This window comes from Vespula vulgaris, chromosome 18 (assembly GCF_905475345.1).
Source record: "Vespula vulgaris chromosome 18, iyVesVulg1.1, whole genome shotgun sequence".
Taxonomy (NCBI): Eukaryota; Metazoa; Arthropoda; class Insecta; order Hymenoptera; family Vespidae; genus Vespula; species Vespula vulgaris.
Genome location: NC_066603.1, coordinates 1061534 through 1080273, shown reverse-complemented (window position 1 = coordinate 1080273; position 18740 = coordinate 1061534). Strand labels below are relative to the sequence as shown.

Sequence of the window (18740 nt, the reverse complement as noted above, 5' to 3'; positions counted from 1 at the left end):
ATATGTGTGTGTGTTTCTTTCTTTTTATTTAAGATCGATATTATATAGATATCGCGGAAACAACAAGCTATGCACGTATATACACATATATACAGTTTGAGTTCGTTAACAATTTTTCCAAGATAGGAAAGAAGAAATAAAATATTTTAAAAATACTATTACTCATCGGAGATAGCATCGAGTAAAATAATATTTTTTACAAATTTGTTATCTAATATATTTCTTGAGTAAATAACGCTTCAATCTATTTATGGCGATGGGAGGTAACATTTGTGTACAGAGTCGAGTAATAATGGTGTCTCGTTCAGAGTTAAAATGATATATTTATATATCTTATATACTTTTTAAGGTCAGGTCAGTGAACAAACAATTAATTAACTCATCTTGTTTCTTTAATGATCTAAAATATAAATAGGTAAGAATAACGAAGTACAAAAATATTAATCGAAATATCGCGACACAGATATATACGCATTTCTGAAGAGCCCGACACATTGAGTTTACCGCTTATTTTTCTTTTTTTTTCTCTGTTTTGTTTTTCTTACTAACAAACTAATAATTTATATTCATAAATATAAAAAGATGAGGTTGTGATATATCATGAATGATATTACAAGCTATACGAAACTTCATGTACGCACTTATCCTGAAAACAAAATAATTAGAAAGATATACTATGTATACTGTACATTTATATCTTGAAAAATGATACATCCCGGGCCTTTAAAGCGTGTATGTGTATATATGTATATATATAATACACAGTATATATATATATATTGCTATATATACATATACACGGTATATATATATATTGCTATATATATATACTTTATATACATATGTATGTAACGTGTATAAATGGTGTGTGTATATATATATATATATATATATATGTATATTACTGACATTAGAGTGTCGCGTAAGAAGAAAAGAAACGAATAATATAAAGCTGTATAATCGATACAGCGCAATTTGTTATTTTATTTATATGCGAATAATTTTCATGTGATTTTTTCTTTCGTTTATTGCAATTTTGCTTCTTCTTTTACTTTCCACAGCACCAACTCCATACATGCTACAGCATCTTCCTTACTGTCATGACCGCCAACTGTAACGTATTCATTCATAAATAAGAAAAACTGAATAATTTAAAGAGACATGTGTACGTACATTCTATAATTAGAATGTTAGATAATATCCTTCGAAGAAAATACTTACAATCATTTTGTATAATTTTTCTTAAATACTCAGAACAGAGATTTTTTAGTGCCCGTTTCTGAGGATATCCATGTCTATGTGGAAACATGACACTGGTGTCTACCACAGTATCATGAAGTAACCTCAGTGCTTTGAAATCACTTTCAAGACTATGACCTACCAGTATAGTTTTATTAGAGAACATAGCAAGAAGCGTAGCTTGAACATCTAAAAGTGTTGTCGTTACATCTTTCATATCTTCTTCTGTAATCCCTGAGAACCTGATCACGTCGCATTAGCATAAAAGACGATTACTCATTTCTTTCTTCCTTATACCGACGATTTCGATAATTCGATAACAGGTATAATTACCTTGTATTGTAATCGACTATTGGATTCTGAGGTTTAACTAGCGTTTCGTATATAACATTGCATTCTTCATTAATAACTGTTACCCTTGTTAATTCTAATCCTTGCGTGGTATAACACATCTCGCAATCGAGTGCATAAACGCCTTGTTCTTCTTCGGAGCCATCTTTGAATGGAACAATAAAGAAAAAATATTACCAATGAGATTTATATTAACAATAGAAAAATGTTAAGTATTGTAATTAGAAGATATATCGTGTTCATACCTTTCGGTAACGTTTTGATATAACCACGAAGATTTTCGTAATCAGTATAATCCCATACGTGTGATTTAGCGTCGCAACAACCAGTAGCAGATCCATACTGTTGACAGCAGCTATATTTGCCTTCTCCTCTAATCGTAAATTTTCTTCCCCAATGATATATACAATTCTGTTGCTGTACAGGAAATCCGTGTTTATCCACCATATAATTTTGACCACACCGACTACAGATTCTTTCGTTAGGCACTTTTGATAGAACAGTTTGATTACGTGCGTTTATAACATAAACTTTAGCACGTCCCTGCGAACGATACATCAAATAATTCATATTACACTTTTCATTTACACTCAATGTTGTTACCTTAGTACCCTCTGGATGAACACGAGGAAATCCATTATCCTGTAATTGTTGTTCGGTCATAATCCATTTTTTTAACATACAATACAACGCTGCACCCTTAAACTCGATTATTGCTTTTTTCGTTTTTAGCACGCTCCAAGAACCTTTCGATTTTCCAGCGAGAACGGCTTCGTGCGATACAGTACCACTAGCTATCGTTGTGCTCCCATCCGAAGATCGACTTTGATCTACTTCCTTTCTTAATCTATGTGCAGCTAACATACACGAATTTTTGTATACGGGAAGTGCTTTACATTTTTCATGACACGCAAATTCCTCGCGTACAGCACGTTGTGCCGCGTCTTCGCCGTTCGTATAAATCTGTACGCATACATCGTGCATAATATTAATATAATACTGACGAACATTCAATGGGAACTTTTGCGTAGTTGGTTGAAGCGGTTCCGGACGTACAAGCTGTGGGACCTGAAATCGTACAAACGATTAGGTGATTCGACAAAGGAAAAAAAAAAGTAAAAAGTAAAAAAGAAAAAGAAAATTCAATTATTTTCTACGAAAGATTCGAATGCTCTTACCACTTGTGGAACGTGAGCGACGCGTACACCTCCCTTACTAGTTTGAGCAATAGTCTTACCATCGCCCGCTTTAGCGTCGTTCGATTTTCCTACATTTTCCGTAACTCGTTTCTTCTTCATTGCCAGCGACATTGCATACGGGACGTGGGCGATTCTAACACGACCTAGAACAACGACAAACGTAATTATTTTTTGTTCAATTAAAAAGGAATTACGTTAATTTTCCTTTTCGTCGTCTCTAACCATGTCCATTCATCTGCAATTCGTTATTATTTATCGTTGAAACGGACTCGACTGATTCGTCGTTTACGGCACTGGCAGGCTGAATCACTGGTGGAGGTGATTTTTGAGTTTTATTACTAGTTATCATTTTTTCGGCAGCCTTCTCAGCAGCCTTCTCCGCGGCTGCTTCTCTCATCAAACGCCATCTTTCATACATTTTCTGTTGAGGATTTTGAAGTTTCTTAAGCGGTTGACTCGGACCGACCTGCCGCGATACCGAAGTAGCTGCCGAAGGATGTGCCACTCTCTTTCTACCAACTTCCTCGCTATCTTCAGTATCTACTTTAGTAGATTCCTTAATGGATACTACTTTTGGATGATTAGAAACTTTATATTCCTAAAAAAAAAATAATATAAATTGTTGACGATACAAAGAGAGATACAGAGTATATGTGTAACAAGTTAATTAAAACGATGGGCCAGGAAGGAATTAGAAATGGTAATCGATATACTTGAAAGATTTTAAGACACTCCTCTTGCACATCATGTTCAGAATCGGACGAATCAAAAATAGCTCTCTCGAAAGAACCTGGTATGGATTCGGATGGGCTAAGAGATTCTCTTTCATTGACCAATATATTCTTTTCATCGCTATTATTTTCTTCGTGCTTTCCTTTCTTAGATGGGCTACGCGTCCGATCTCTCGTTCTAGATCGATTACGTGATCTCGATCGATTACGTGATCTCGATCGATTACGTGATCTTGATCGATGATTTCTATGACTTCTATTGGATGAATGTTTATCAGACTTCGAGCTCGAGGTATATGTCTTTGATCTATGTTTCTCGTGTTTACTACTCTTATGTCTATCTTTATTCGTTCTTTCAACAGACGAGTTTTTGTTCCTATGACCGGAACGTTCTTTCGATTTATGAGTAGAGTCTTTAGAAGCGTGACTGCTCTTACTTCTCTCTTTATCTTTATGGGACGACGACGAAGATTGTTGCTTGTCCGTTGAACTAGATTTATAACTCTTACTTTCCTTGCTACTTTTTCCTGAGCGATTGTGGTCTTTTTTGTGCTTATCACTACTTCTACTACTACTTCTATGACTTTTTTTAATCGTATCCTCGTCTTTCGTTCTTTCCTTATGTTTGTCTCTGGCATCGTCGTTGGATTCCCTTAGTTTTTTGCTTGTAATTTTCTCGGTAGTATCGTCGACATTACGGTGATTATTAAATAGTTCATTTTCTACGTCATCGAGTTTTCTCTTTTTATCAACGACTTTCGTATCATATACAGTTTCTTCTTCCTTCTTTTCAATATTATGAAATAAAGTTTTTTCGACATCAGATACGTTCTTTTCTTTGGTATCATGTGGCATAGGTTCGTCGTCGGAAAACTTTGGCTCTAAATCTAAACAATAGTCTTGCGATTCTTCGCTCGGTACCGCGCTAAGAGCGGTTGTTGCAGCCGTTAATATTTCTCCGATCATGTCAAACTCTGGCTCGAATTGATCCAAGACAGTATCGTCTAATTGTTGAACATTTTTCAATGGAGCTTTTACCTTCTTTGGAACGTATTCTTCCCTTCTCTTTTTCGATTTTGGATAATAAGCTTCTTTGACTTTAGGTATATTGTCGTTGGAATTGCTGTCCTCGTACGAATTTGACGAGGACGAATCCGATTTAAATGTTGGTACGTAACTCTGTGCAGAATCTTGGTCGGAAATACAAGAGATTGCGGTAGGTTTGTAAGTGATCTCCGTTGTTTGCGAACTTGTCGGATCTTTAATTACGCTGAGCCAAGGTTTGATTCTATCCGGAGAAGATTTACGTTTTACAGCCACTCTATTTTCTCTAGTTGGCATATAAGAAACGACTGGTATATGCCTTTTCTTTAATTCCGCTATAGGCGTTGGATTGTAAACACAAGGAACAGGTTTCGTTATGGTCGTAGGAATATTCATATGCTTTCCGATAATATTGCTAGCAGTTGTTTCGGACGAAGAAGCAGAGTCAGAAGTTAGGGATGGTTTAAGTCCTTCTACTACTTGAGAAACTATAGTTTTAGAGAATTTATCCGTGTCCGTAACTTCTTGATCCGCAAGCACCTTTTTAACAGCTTCCGTTACCAATTGTTGTAACATATCTGAATTTGAAGCAGCCATGGCAGTTACCTTTGTAGTTTGAGTTTGACACGTTGCCTGGGTCTCCACCACTCCAGCCATTCCTGCTGTGCCTCCTGTATCTTCTAAGCAATATAATAATATAGTACGTATTACATAATGCTAGAAAAGTTACAAAATAACAATTGTTATACTTCTGATAGACACAAAGCGACAAATATACAAGAAGTTATTAAAGAAATCCATTGTTCAATGACGTTTCTCGAAAAAAACCAAAGAAAACAAAGAAAACATATACAAACACGAAGGATTCAAAGGACCATTGAACTCAGGATTCGATCGATTCGATGGGAGGTCGTTGGATACAAATCTTTTTGTTGATATTCATTTTTATATAATGATTTAACGATAAACTTTAGTAAACAAATGATTAATTAGCATCCATAATGATCTATCGAATTCGTCCAGGTTATAATGAGAACGCCTCGTGACTGGACGTTGATCTTACCTCGTTTAGCATGTTTAAAATGACAATAGGGTCTTTCGCATGATCCGTTCTCATAAAACGGACAATTTATCGTTTTGAAATATCCGGTCGAAGGCAACATAACTGAATCATCGCATTCCGCCTTTTGCGGAATCCATTCTTTGAGCGGCGTACCCTGTTTACGCTATAAGAGCGAAAGGAATCGAACGTTCGATCGTTTTGGACGATCGAATCATTTCTATTCCGATTGAATTTAATAACTTTTGTTACTCCGATCGCGTATACAATTCGTACAAAATGAATCTAACATAAAATCAATGTGAAGAAATTTGTGATGCGCGTTAAATAATATCGCGCAAGAGACAAAGGTTATGTATACTGCGTTCGCATCATCCGATATAACTGCCATCTATCGACTGAAAACTATATTTACATGCATTTTAGTAAGCGCATGCGTATTATCAAGAATTCAATACATTTTTTAGAAACGATAAATTAGAAGCGATAAATAATTCGACTTAATTGTTTATATATTTATATATATATATTATATACATAATACGTATGAATAAATATATATATATATATATATATAGGATGTATTTCAAAAATCTATCGCCAAACTTCAGAAATATATTCACTCTATCGTAAGGATGAAAAACAGTCGTACAAACGTTCGAAAATGTTTTTTTTTTCTTTTTTTTTATGTAAGGTAACATGCCCGTTGTTATTGTACAAGTATTTTCAAAATTGTATCGTGCGAAAAAATACGAAATACTTGGAGAATTTTTTAACGTCTTCTTCGACGATTCGCATAAATTGATGTCGTATTAATGCGTGCCGTCTATTAAAGCAGAAGGAAATCATTTTTAGCAGTTTTTTTAATATTATGTAACAGTTTCTTAAAGGCTGTTATTAAAAAAAGAATGTCTATAACTTGAAAAGAAATCATATTCGGACTCGTGTTTACATGCCTCTTTTTCATCCTTACAATGGATACAAAAAACATGTTTGACGACTTATATACCAAAATCTGAGATAATTTATCATCTTGTAAGAAATAATTATAATTCTTATCATTTAATGACATATGATGATATATTTCTTATCATTTAAATACATACGATCGATAAATCGTTATTTATCTTAGATAAATGTTTTGTTTTATAACCTTGCAAATCTAAAAAATTAAAATTTGCATAATAATACGAAGATAGAAGAATAAGAAATAAAAGAATCATATTAAAAATTTCCTTTTTTACGAGACAGTTTAGAATATGTGTATATCGACAAATTTGTATGTAAGGTGATTCATGATAATTACGATTAATATATGGATAAAATATTTTGTTAAAGGAAATCCATTATTTATGAATCATCGATGTTCGAAGAAAAATATATTTTTACTTACTATATATGATATTCTTTATTTCCAATTTTTTTTCACAATCGAAAAAATAATTTATTAATATCTGTTTTAATATGATCAAGGTGTTAGATTTAAAGAGAACAAAATAAGATCTACAATAAGATTATTCTATCTGTTTTTTTTTTTTTTTTTAGATAAAAATATGATCGATTTCTAAATTTTATAAATAAAAAAAAAAAGAAATCTTAATGGAATTTACTGATAACTTGTTTCAAATATATAAATTCGAAAGATATATTCAAGTGTTAAATAATTGTAATCATAAATGATGGTTGCTTATCTTATAGATGTTTCTTATCTAATATATCCGTTCTTTCAATGAGTTTATACGATTAAATATCGTGTCGTTTTATAAAAGACAAGATAGTCGTTAACCATCCGTTCAACGTAAAGGATCTCTCGTAAACTTGTCTCAGTTCTACAAAAAACTTTATAAGAAATATATACATATACACACACGTACACACATATGTATACACATAAATTCATATATATATATACACATAAATATACACACACAATATATATATGTATACAGAAATCTTATAAAACGCTTTACAAAGATCCTCGTTGTTCAATAAGCCTTCAAACGTCGTTAAATGAACGTCGATCGTAAAAACGCTCTTCCTGAATTTTACTTTCAAAGAAATATATCTTCGTTTAGATGAGAATTCTTTTAAGGTACGTTCTATTTCTTTCTCTCTCTTTCTCGTTTTTTCATTATTATTTTTCTTTGTTTATTTCATAACGAAGATTTTTTTTTTCTTTTTTCTTTTTAATAACAAAGCGGTCGCGATCGTGAAATGTGAATTTGAATATATAAGTTTCATATAATATAAGTTTCGTACATGTTCGACCTAGATATTTGTCAATCTATTCTTCCAATTTATATATACATAAACGTATTATTATTTTTCATATCATTGACGCTCGAGTTTCGCAATATCGATGAAATATTTGATTTCGAAAGATTTATTGCTCCATATATTTGTTACATTATAACTTTTATTTATCTTAATACTATCTATCTATAAAATATAAGTGAACTGATATTAAATTCTATTTTTAAAATTCCAATTATCAATATGATTAATTTTCTCGCTAGACATATTGTTTTTTCTTTTGTTCCCTCGGAGCTTCGTATTCTCATAACAATTTAATTAATCACATATAAATTTATTTTTCGACAGATATCCTTTCTGAAAGTAAAGAAAACAAAAGAAATATATACCAAAAGAAATAAAAGAATAAAAAAAAAAAAGAAAATAAGAAAAAAATATTCCATCATGCTTGGATATTTCATTGATATAAATCAGCTCTTTGTTACTATATTACTTTTATCATTACTTACGATATATTCATACGTAAAGTATAAATTGTCTTATTGGAATAAACATGGAGTGAAATATCCACCGATTCATTGGATTTTTGGTAACTTCAAAGATACCGTGATGTTTAAAAAACCACCAGGAGTGGTACTCCAAGATATCTATAATTTTGCCGATCGAGACGATCCGTACGTCGGTTTTTATATTTTTCATAAACCGGCTCTAATGCTTAGAGACATGACTCTGATAAAACAAATTATGATAAAAGATTTTGACGTGTTTTCCGATCGGATGTTCGGCGGGAATAACGAAAAGGATTCGGTTGGTTTAATCAATCTTCTTAGCATTAATCAACCAAGATGGAAGTATCTGAGAAGTAAGATGACGCCTAGTTTAACGGGACAGAAGTTAAAGAAAATGATCCCATTGATGTTAGAATGTTGTAATCCAATGTTGAAATATATCGATGATAAACCAGCAAATACTGATGGTTGGAAAGAGTTAGAGTTGAAGACTTTGAGTTCGAGATATTCTACCGATGTTATCTCATCGTTGGCTTTCGGTATAAAGACTAATTCATTCGACGAAAATGACACTGCATTTTGGGAAGCAGGTAGATATTTATTCGAAAAAGAAGAAAGTAGATATTGATCGTTGATTTTTATTTCAAAAAAAAAAAAAGATCAATGAATCATTCCTATCTTAACATATAACAATTAATATAAATATCATTTGTGAATTAAACAGGACAGAAGATATTGAATGGACCAAAACGAGGTATTATCCTCTTGATTCTTTTCTTTTTACCAGAACTTAGTCCTTTCATCGAACCGCTTACCAAAGCGCCAGCTAAATTTTTTCGTCGTATATTTTGGGAGTCGATGAACAATCGTGAAAAAGTTGGAAGTAAGAGAGGAGATCTAATAGATTCTTTATTAGCTTTGAAGAACGGAGAACAGATATCTAACTTCAGTGAGTCGATTTTTTTCAAAGTCGTTTTAATTCGTCCCTCTTCGATCCTTGGTTAATTCGATCGATTGATTTTTTTTTTTTTGACAGTGTTCGAAGGTGATAATTTGTTGGCCCAAGCAGTTGCCTTCTACGTCGCTGGCTTTGAAGCATCTTCGACGGCTATTGCATTTACTCTATACGAGTTAGCCTCTCATCCAGAATACGAGGAACGTTTGTACAATGAGATAAAAAGTGTCGTTGAGAAGAATGAACTTACGATGGAGTCCATAAACGAGATGACCTTCTTAGACGCTGTATTAGAAGAAACTTTGAGACTTTATCCCCCTTTGCCAGTAGTCGATAGAATTGCCTTGAGAAATTATAAGGTATAATATATATCTCGTTGGATCCTATAGCAATAATCATATATCGTTTCTACGCTTTTAGTTGCCTGGGACGGACTTGATCATAAAAAAAGGTACACCTGTTTATATTTCTGTTAATGGCACTAACAGAGACAATAGGTACTTTTCTGATCCAATTAAATTCAATCCTCTGAGAAAGAAGAACGAAGAATACAATTTTACAGGTTGTCTCGCTTTTGGTATTGGGCCAAGATCATGCATTGGTAAGTCCATCGTCATCCTTTTCTTTTTTTCTTTCCCTTAAGAAGCTATAATATTTTTTTCTTCCTTCTTTCTTTATCGTTTCATTTGTTCTCTTAATATCTAGGTCAGAGACTAGGAATTTTGATAATAAAGATAGCTGTGATCACATTGGTCATGCATTATAAAATGTCTTTCAAGATGGACAAAGCAAATATATTAAATCCCTTAACTATATTCACGAATGCGGCGGATGGAGTACACGTGCATTTAAAAAGACGTACGAATAAAGAGAGTTAACATAATCTCTTTATAAATCTGTATTTTTCTCTTCAAATAATTCTCTTGAAAATCGTTGACAAGAAAGATATACGATAATGTATATACTACAATAGAACGCGATTCTCTTTCTTTCTAGATCGGAGTGTATATATTGTATGCGAATAGTTATTATTAAAATAGCGAGATACAAGATTCGACGATACGAAAAAAGATATTTATCGATAAAATTGTTATTCTCGTGATAAAACCGATTCTTTAATTTGCGTTATTTACTTAGATATGATAGTTAGCATTTAAGCGATTTATTTTATCTAAAGATCGACGAATCGATCGATATCTCTTTTTTAATTATTATCGGCATATATATGTAGCATATTGGTATTTAAACGACATATATATTTTTATAAATATACTATAACAGAACATTACAAAACAACAAGCGTCATGACAGCGTTCGTCTCGCTATTGACTCGATCGTAGTGTACACTAATAACAATATATATATATAACATAAGTTAACGTCATTTTTTTAAATATAGCTAACTAACGATTATTTTACAGATTCCTATTACCTAATTTACGAGAAGGATAGTACAAAATTGGCTAGTTCGTAGATGCGAAGATATAAATTTTCATTGTATATCGTTTAACGATTGACATTCTTGTGCGTGTTCGTTTTCAATCTCGGTCAGATGAGGTAGTTCAGCTTTTGTAGCTAACTGCAATGCGTGCATCCATCTGGAAACATTATAAATTTTCTTTGTCGTCTTTTCAAATTAGTTATTAATTAATCATTTGTCAAGCCATTAATCAATGTTATTAGATACGTACTTTTCTTTGTCGTTTTCGGAAGAAGCTTGCAGGTAATAACATTTCCTAGAGTGATGCATTTTAAATGCTCTTATACGATCCTTGCTACTTAAAGGATCCTCGTCTGTTAACATTGCACCGTCCGTTACCATGAAACCTGGCATAGGTGTTGCTGTCATGGCCATACTCTCTGTTTCCGATTTAAAAGAATATAAAACAAAGTCGATATGCAACGCGAACCATCGTCTGGTCCAAGGTTTGCTTGCTTGAGTTTTCAATAAAAGATAACCGGACAATACTGATGATGCGCTTGCTGAAACTTGTAACAAGCTTGGCACTGGTCCTGACGGAGACGACGGAGATTTGCTGAGAGGTTGAGTTAGAGCAGCGTGACATAGTCTACATACTCTCATATTCTTATTGTCTTCGAATAATAACTTTTGATTTGAACATTTACTACAAACAACCTGTAACAATAATTTTTTATATCAATTCTTAAAGAAACGTATATGTATATACGCATAATATATGCGTGTATACGAATCGACGATTTAATTTTTGTACAATGTAACTTACAATTCCACATGCTCTGCAATTGTGTTTCCTTTTCATGACTGAAAAAATTACTTCGCAAACCATACATCTAGTCACGTCGTCAGCTTTAACTAAAGATGTTTTGGCATTGCCAGTTTTCAAACTAGCTTTGCGTCTCATTATTTCCTGCATGGTTTGTAACAATGCATCTAACCACGAAGCTTTCTCTGCTGCTGAATGCGTATACAACTCCACGCTTTTATTTTCATCTCTAATATAAAAAGTATTTGCTGTTTCTAAATTATCACCTTCGATTACTTGTAAATCCTCGATTAAAAATTTGGCTCGTAAACGATATGGAGGACCAGGTATCAGTCTTAATGAACACAGTAACAATAGATCGCTAAACTGAAAGCATACAGTATATAAATATATTTCATGTTTTAAACTATATAAAATGTGATAATATATCTTTGTATTAACATACCAAAAACAAATGCCTATCCTGGTGATCACCACTTCTCGCCGAAATTTTGACAATACGACCTTCTTTAATGAGCTCGCGTGTTGCACTGACTAGATCGGTCGCGTCATATATACTTTCTTGTATTTCCAAAAGTTTCTTAAATTTATCTATTTTTTTCATTGCTTCGTTTGTATGATTAGCAGCCGTAGATACTAATTCTAAAGCTTCTGAAATATAATTCATAAATTTTTCGTATCATAGTATAACAGATGTACATGTGTATATATATATATATATATATATATATATATAATTTTCTTTTTAATATTTGAATAAAGTAATCTTACTTTTCGTGTCTTCATAATCTGAATTTTCTTCACTAAGATTTTTTAAATAATCTTTAAGAAGTAATTCATATCTTGGTAATCTTTGTATTGGACTTAACATATGATGTGGCAGTGATAATTTAGCGCATTCATCCAACTTTTGTATATCGTTAATTATTGCTGCAAATCTTGCGACTTTGCTTTGCAGTGTATTTATCAGGTTCATTGCGTAATCAAAATTTTTTACATACTCTGTGTACATTTTTAAAAAAGGCGCAAAATTCTTCATGATATCTCCAATCCTAGGTTTAGAATCCCAGCATTGCATCCTTTCTTCCAACTGAGGTAATAAAAAGTCATTGTGAAATTTGTAAATAGACTTGATATTTGAAAACATGTGTTGAACCGTTTCAGGTGGAAACATGGGATGAGCTCTATTTTCTTGATCAATTCTGAATTGAAATACTTGATCGATGAGGTGTAGTATGTTAACGTATTTCTTTTCCGTTGCTAATAACTCCTCTGCTACACAACGTGCCTTTTTCCTTTTTGAATCAGGAGAACTTCTTTGTACACGTAATTTTGGCTCGGATGTAGATTCGTCCGTTTGATCCAAAGCGATAATAGATTCTGTTTCAGAAGATCTAGTCTCTTCTGATTCTTCTTCGCTTTCAGATTCGCTGATAGCATACGGATCTAACGTGTATTGATGAGAATTTCTTTCGGATGCTGCATACCTATGCAATTAAACGGATTCATGAATTAATGGATGAAAGAAAAAAATATTTCATCTTAATATAATTGAATGTTATTAAAGATTTGGTAATACCAGACTAACGAAATGAAGTATTCAGAAATATTATTCAGGAGTAATGAAAAATAGTTCAAACCTGCTACTTCTGTATTCTAAAACACTGTGCGACATTGTAACATAGGAAGTTTCTTTGGATGTTTCTTCATTGCTATCGATGTCGATGCATGCTGCTGGGGAAGAGGCTGACATAACGAACGATTGAAACCTTGGAAAGCCTCCAAAACTTGCGATTCTATGAAAGGAACATCTTGAATATTGCTGATCTTCCGTGCTCGTTTGTATATCCGAATCTTGAGAGTTTCCATCTTCGTTAGTTCCACTCTGTTGCTTCAATGATCGAGAAGTTTTAGAACATTGTTTTTCTTCGTATTCTTCTGTAATTACTTCTTTGCTTTCGGTTATCTCTAAATCCGTATAGAATGTACTGGTAGGACAGCTTGTTTTCGATCCAAACATCTTAAAAGCCTCCATTCTCTCGCTGGGTTCAGGAAACAGACGAGTCATCCAGGAGGAAATATCTCTCAACTGACCTCGTTGCATCCTATTGTTGTTAAGTCGTTAATTGTTGTCAATTATCATACTCTTCGAAGTAAGTCTATTGATCTAACATAAACTTTAAAAGCATGCACGTAACCAATTGGAAAATAAAACATACGAAGAACATTAGAATATTGTCCTTGGCAAACTCATAAAGATAACAACGAATCACAATATTACTTTATAAACTTCTTTCGTTAGATTTGATTCGTACAAAATCAACGACTTTTTGTTCGAATACACCTGTCTTCTTCTTTGCATGTCATCTCTATCAGTCGACTACCTCTATTATCAAATTGGTTTCACCATAATTGCACCAATAAAACATAAGTTAGACTTCTTCGAGTGGAAACATTCTTGAATAAAAGAAGAAAGTACTTAGTACTGTGTGTTCTTTTTTCGAAAGAGAGGAGGGTGGATGGGGAGGGAAAAAAGAAAAAAAAAAGAAAGAAAAAATAAAAGAAAAAAAGCCTTCCCCCTCGAAGGAGAGAAGTCGTGCTACAAAAACAAATCACTGTACTCCTATCCCTTTGGACCACAGGGAGCGTCTACGCCCTTTGATGTTGAACGATATCGAATGTATTGAGAGAACTATGATATTCTAACTTTGATAAAATCAAAAGGAATAACAGTATTTCAAAATGATATACCTTTCCCTTTGATATCGAACGCGTAACAGCGAGACAGCAACAGGCAACGACGTATTATCACTGGCATAATGATTCGGCTTTGGTTAGACGAGGAGCGAAGAGTAGAGTTGAGTAAGGCTGTGGCACGCACTGTGCACTAATTTAAGCAGAAACAGATACCCATACCAAGCCGCACGAGCGGCCTATGGAACGTTATTTAATGGAACACCGAACGGTTATTAACGGACTTCACAAATTAGACGAACGGTCTTTCTTTATATATACATATATATTATACGTGTTGGAGTGAGAAGGAAAGTGAATGAGTGGATGAGTGAGCGAGCGAGTATGTATGTATGCGTGTGTGTGTGAGTGTGAGAGAGAGAGAGAGAAAGAAAGGTACGATAATACATCGACCATTGCACGATGACACTGAAGAAAATGATTAACACTTTAACCTGATCATTACTATTTCGATTGACTTTGGTTTAGAACGACACAAGATACACTACACGCGCGAATACTTTTAACGATCGATCGTCAAACTCGTTTTCAAACCAGTCATTCAAATTGCCGGCTCATTACACGGAGAATACGAAATGGTCCACTTCGAAATTGCCGCGAATAACAGAAGATTAAAACTCATCGCGAGAACGATTATAGGAAGTAGGGGAAACAAGAGCGATCTATGTACGTTTGTAGAGAGAACACGAAGTCAAGTGGTACAAGAGGGGAAGAAAAATCTATATACATGTATATATATGTACATATTTGAATGTGTATATATATATATGCATGTGTAAGTATACGTGTTCTTCTTTAGATGATTCTACACATGGCAAGTAGAGCAAAGTTTGAAAGAGTAGGTGAAACTGTATTACCGACAGTAGGATGCACTACAGCGCACTCTAGGATACGAGTTCTAATAATGTACTAGTTATTGCCTTGCGTAAAACAATCAAACGAACGATTAACGTAATAATTATATATTTTCTTAATTATTTTTTTCGATCGATATTAATAATGTTTTAGGATATTAAATTGATATTTGTGAATTATCTGTTAATCTCAGTGATTTCGTATTAATATACGTGTGATATAAATTAATATAATCGATCGATTATCGAAGAAATTGAATGATCAATTGACTAACTACGTACTTCCTTCCGTGACAACTTCTTCTCTTTCTCTTCCGGTGTCTCCCGCTATTCAAGCTGTTCGAATTTTTCGTAAGCTCCTTTGAATTTTGGAAATTATCATTTCCAAAAGTACAATATCGCGACTATTCGGCATTAATCGAGAAGAATAACATGCTAGGAATTGTAAGTATGATAATTTAATCATGACAATTGCGATATCGATACGTTTATTCGATTTTTTATCGTTTCGCTCTTGTTCGTTCTTGTTAACCGTTTTTCGACGCCATTAATTGGCCTTGAAAATTTTCTAACAATTTATTACGATCGACTCGACAAATTCGACATAAATCGTCTTAAAAATAAATATAATAACTTCAAGAGTAGACAAATTTTTATCGTTTTAAATATTATTATTATTTTTATATATCTTTTTGGTAAAGTTTGTATACATCCTTATAGATAGAATATATATACATATACATACACATGTATACAAACTGTACCGGTAACGAGCACATAAGCCGGTAACGTTCGCGAATGTAAACAGTCGAGCGTTTAACCTATCTCGGCATACTGCGTATAATCTTTTATTTCGTTAGCGTACCTCGTCCTGTAAACATCGTAGTCTCGTCCATCGAATTTCTAATTTTATTCTATCGTTTTAATATTCCCATTCTGTCTAAATTAGAGAAGAATCTTAATAGGTAGGATAACCTCTAAATTAATCGTACTTGATATTGACGTATAATGTAATTTTCATGCGGTAATTATAGGCTTAATAAAAATCGTTCGCGTGTATATATATATATATATATATATATATATATATATATATATATATATAAAATGCATATTATACATATGCAGCGATGTGTGTAAGCAATTTAATATTCGTTTGTTATTGATATATCATTTAATATTTTCTATATTTTCAACATTTGTGTCTAGTACAAATTATTTTTACACACACACATATATATATATATGTGCGTATATATATGTATAAGTAATTTAGTATCGTATTTTAGTAGTGATCCATTTGATCCATCTGGTAAATGCAGCTACTCTTGTGAATACACCAGGTTTATTGCTAGGACAATTAGCATCTCCATAACTTACAATTCCAATTTGAATATATTGTTTATTCGTAGTTTGTACGATAAGAGGACCACCGCTATCACCCTGAAAGAATTATTAGGATAATAATAATAATAATAATAATAGTATCGTGTGTATTGTATACATATATATGTGTATATATATATATATATATATATATATATATATATATATATATGGATTTTAATATGCACTATTATCATAGGTTGATTACTAACTTGGCAAGCGTGTTGACCAGAACCAAACGCTGTACAAATATTTCTCTCGTCTATTTGCCAATGTAATCTACATTCCCTGTTAGTAATTACCGACAGTCGAGCATATTTCAAAGCTTGAGTAGTGGAACCAGTGGCTCTCTCTTTACCCCATCCGATAACGATTGCTGTTGCATGTTTGTAATTCGTGTATAGATCGTTATAACCAGCAAGTGAAATAGGTTGAATCGAATCTATAATAATTTATAATTAATATAATTAATACATATTTCGTTAGAAACGAACGTGTCATAGTTTAAATTGCTAATTAATTAATTAATTCATTATTATTATTACCATTGTTATTACTACTACTACTATTACTATTACTATTATTATTATTATTATTATCGTTATTATCATCTTTATTATTAATGTTAATTACTTGTAAAAGGGATGTCAATAGGCATATATAATAATCCAATATCATTGATAACTTGTACGTATCCTGGATGAAGATACGCTCGTGTTGTGATCATCGAAATTCCAGGACCAATATTTTTATCGTATTTGATACCAGATTTGTTGATAATACCGAAAACGAGAAAAAATCTACGAGGCGATTCTGCGATACAGTGGCCTGCTGTTAATACCCATCGTTTCGATAGGATACTTCCGCCACATTGAGAGATCACTCCATTACCAACGAGTCGGTGTACAACACTCATGAAAGGAAATTGTTTTTCTCTTGCGTATTCTCCGCCTGTTATTCTTGTGTCTTGTATCAACAAAAAGTAGATTTATTTAAGATGCTATTTTTAATATCGTAGTGGTATTAGATATTTATAATATATATATAATAACAAACGTATATGTATCATATATATGTATTTACATTATTACTTGTATAATTAGTAGATTATATTATAGATTATTTTATAAGTCATATATATATATATACTATATATATATAATATATTTTTATCTATATATAGTTTAACAAATATATACTTTTACGTTTGTTACATATTATTGCTTATACATATACAATTATTAATAGATCATTATTTACCTTCGTTTGGAATTTTTTCATTCGTAAATTCCGCGATTTTTCCTTTCAAAATTCCATGATTATTATTTTTGTAATTCGTCGAAATGTTTACATGAACTTTCGCTACACTCGAATAACTATAACACTCGCGACATACGATCAGAACGAACGTGATATAGAAAATCGTTTTCACACGTTGGAAACTCATCGTGAACTGACTTATTTCGTACTAATTTTTCGGATTTATATAGAATTTTGCTTTATACAGGATATTATATATAGAAACGATGTCGGTAGGGATTTTGAATTTATGATTTATGATTTGACCTTTGGAGAAGTAATCTCTAAGAAAATTTTATGAAACTCTTTAGAACTTGTCGAATTTCTTTTTAACATATAATAGTTTTGGGCCAACAACAATTGCTTTCTCCAAGTTTTATTATCTTTCTTTATAGGTTTTCAGGTAGTAAGAGAAAATTATACGTTCCTTTTAGCAATGTATTTGTTACAATTTTTTCTTTCTTAGATATTTTCGAAAAACATTAAAATAATTAAGATAGAAAAATACGAATTCTTAAATGGATGGATCAGCCCATTGTTGTACTGACACAATTGATTTTTCTTTCAGATCGTTCGTGTTCCGATAATGAAACTTTCTAACGACGGTGAATATTTTCGTAAACGGTTCGGTGTTGTTCATAAATCATCGTATGAAAGAATTTTCATCGCACGGTAACGGAAAGTTTCAAGGATTATATTAAACACGATGTATTGTATTTCATCCCATCCCAGCTGATTATGTAAGTAAAATCATTTCAAATTATTCTTTAAAGGATTCGTTATCCCAAAAGCTTCGAGATTAGCTCGTCCATCTTTCTTTATGTTCGGAAGAGGATTAAGAATACGATTAGGAATAACCA

The 18740-nt window shown here is 32.5% G+C and overlaps 5 protein-coding genes across 9 annotated transcripts in view; 2 read left to right on the top strand and 3 right to left on the bottom strand.

The window, feature by feature from the left end:
• Positions 1-374: 374 nt before the first annotated feature.
• On the bottom strand, positions 375-6053 carry LOC127070429 (RNA exonuclease 1 homolog). 2 transcript variants are annotated; one of them, XM_051008386.1, is made up of 10 exons: positions 5628-6053; positions 5171-5244; positions 3503-5104; positions 3012-3387; positions 2769-2932; positions 2194-2658; positions 1836-2133; positions 1573-1735; positions 1222-1481; positions 375-1111 (listed from the first exon to the last, which is right to left on the bottom strand). In XM_051008386.1, the coding sequence occupies exons 1-10, from the start codon at positions 5725-5727 to the stop codon at positions 1026-1028; spliced, it is 3588 nt and encodes a 1195-aa protein (XP_050864343.1). In that variant the 5' UTR covers positions 5728-6053; the 3' UTR covers positions 375-1025. The 2 variants fall into 2 exon arrangements, with proteins under 2 accessions (XP_050864343.1, XP_050864342.1); XM_051008385.1 differs by having other exon boundaries at positions 3503-5244.
• A 1249-nt stretch (positions 6054-7302) lies between these two features.
• On the top strand, positions 7303-10715 carry LOC127070438 (cytochrome P450 6k1-like). Its single transcript, XM_051008411.1, has 6 exons — positions 7303-7716; positions 8226-8976; positions 9111-9335; positions 9423-9700; positions 9762-9942; positions 10047-10715. The coding sequence occupies exons 2-6, from the start codon at positions 8322-8324 to the stop codon at positions 10217-10219; spliced, it is 1512 nt and encodes a 503-aa protein (XP_050864368.1). The 5' UTR covers positions 7303-7716; positions 8226-8321; the 3' UTR covers positions 10220-10715.
• On the bottom strand, positions 10577-15042 carry LOC127070431 (FYVE, RhoGEF and PH domain-containing protein 4-like). 3 transcript variants are annotated; one of them, XM_051008390.1, is made up of 8 exons: positions 14339-15042; positions 13807-14044; positions 13228-13692; positions 12359-13074; positions 12033-12238; positions 11588-11953; positions 11033-11478; positions 10577-10939 (listed from the first exon to the last, which is right to left on the bottom strand). In XM_051008390.1, exons 3-8 carry the CDS (start codon positions 13689-13691, stop codon positions 10834-10836), a joined length of 2304 nt encoding a protein of 767 aa, XP_050864347.1. In that variant the 5' UTR covers position 13692; positions 13807-14044; positions 14339-15042; the 3' UTR covers positions 10577-10833. The 3 variants fall into 3 exon arrangements, with proteins under 3 accessions (XP_050864347.1, XP_050864346.1, XP_050864348.1); XM_051008389.1 differs by lacking the exon at positions 13807-14044; XM_051008391.1 differs by lacking the exons at positions 13807-14044; positions 14339-15042 and having other exon boundaries at positions 13228-13799.
• A 461-nt stretch (positions 15043-15503) lies between these two features.
• LOC127070428 (cell adhesion molecule Dscam2-like) overlaps positions 15504-18740 on the top strand; it is a 191560-nt gene continuing 188323 nt past the window's right edge. For both annotated transcript variants that reach the window (XM_051008382.1, XM_051008379.1), the window contains exons 1-2: positions 15504-15639; positions 18449-18620. The gene's annotated coding sequence lies outside the window, so the exon portion shown is untranslated. The remainder of the gene's footprint in view (positions 15640-18448; positions 18621-18740) is intronic.
• On the bottom strand, positions 16405-18454 carry LOC127070443 (chymotrypsin-2-like). Its single transcript, XM_051008420.1, has 4 exons — positions 17842-18454; positions 17215-17547; positions 16794-17023; positions 16405-16638 (listed from the first exon to the last, which is right to left on the bottom strand). Exons 1-4 carry the CDS (start codon positions 18026-18028, stop codon positions 16468-16470), a joined length of 921 nt encoding a protein of 306 aa, XP_050864377.1. The 5' UTR covers positions 18029-18454; the 3' UTR covers positions 16405-16467.

Coding starts and splice junctions, on each gene's coding strand:
- LOC127070429 (XM_051008385.1), bottom strand. CDS start 5,727: ATGTTGCCTTCGACCGGATATTTCAAAACGATAAATTGTCCGTTTTAT. Junction 5,245..5,627: donor TTTTAAACATGCTAAACGAG/GTAAGATCAACG, acceptor TATATTGCTTAG/AAGATACAGGAGGCACAGCA. Junction 2,933..3,011: donor ATTGCAGATGAATGGACATG/GTTAGAGACGAC, acceptor TCGTTGTTCTAG/GTCGTGTTAGAATCGCCCAC.
- LOC127070438 (XM_051008411.1), top strand. CDS start 8,322: ATGCTTGGATATTTCATTGATATAAATCAGCTCTTTGTTACTATATTA. Junction 8,977..9,110: donor CACTGCATTTTGGGAAGCAG/GTAGATATTTAT, acceptor TGAATTAAACAG/GACAGAAGATATTGAATGGA. Junction 9,943..10,046: donor TGGGCCAAGATCATGCATTG/GTAAGTCCATCG, acceptor CTTAATATCTAG/GTCAGAGACTAGGAATTTTG.
- LOC127070431 (XM_051008390.1), bottom strand. CDS start 13,691: ATGCAACGAGGTCAGTTGAGAGATATTTCCTCCTGGATGACTCGTCTG. Junction 12,239..12,358: donor AGATTATGAAGACACGAAAA/GTAAGATTACTT, acceptor ATTATATTTCAG/AAGCTTTAGAATTAGTATCT. Junction 10,940..11,032: donor TCCGAAAACGACAAAGAAAA/GTACGTATCTAA, acceptor TAATGTTTCCAG/ATGGATGCACGCATTGCAGT.
- LOC127070443 (XM_051008420.1), bottom strand. CDS start 18,028: ATGAGTTTCCAACGTGTGAAAACGATTTTCTATATCACGTTCGTTCTG. Junction 17,024..17,214: donor TATTGACATCCCTTTTACAA/GTAATTAACATT, acceptor AAATTATTATAG/ATTCGATTCAACCTATTTCA. Junction 16,639..16,793: donor CTGGTCAACACGCTTGCCAA/GTTAGTAATCAA, acceptor TAATTCTTTCAG/GGTGATAGCGGTGGTCCTCT.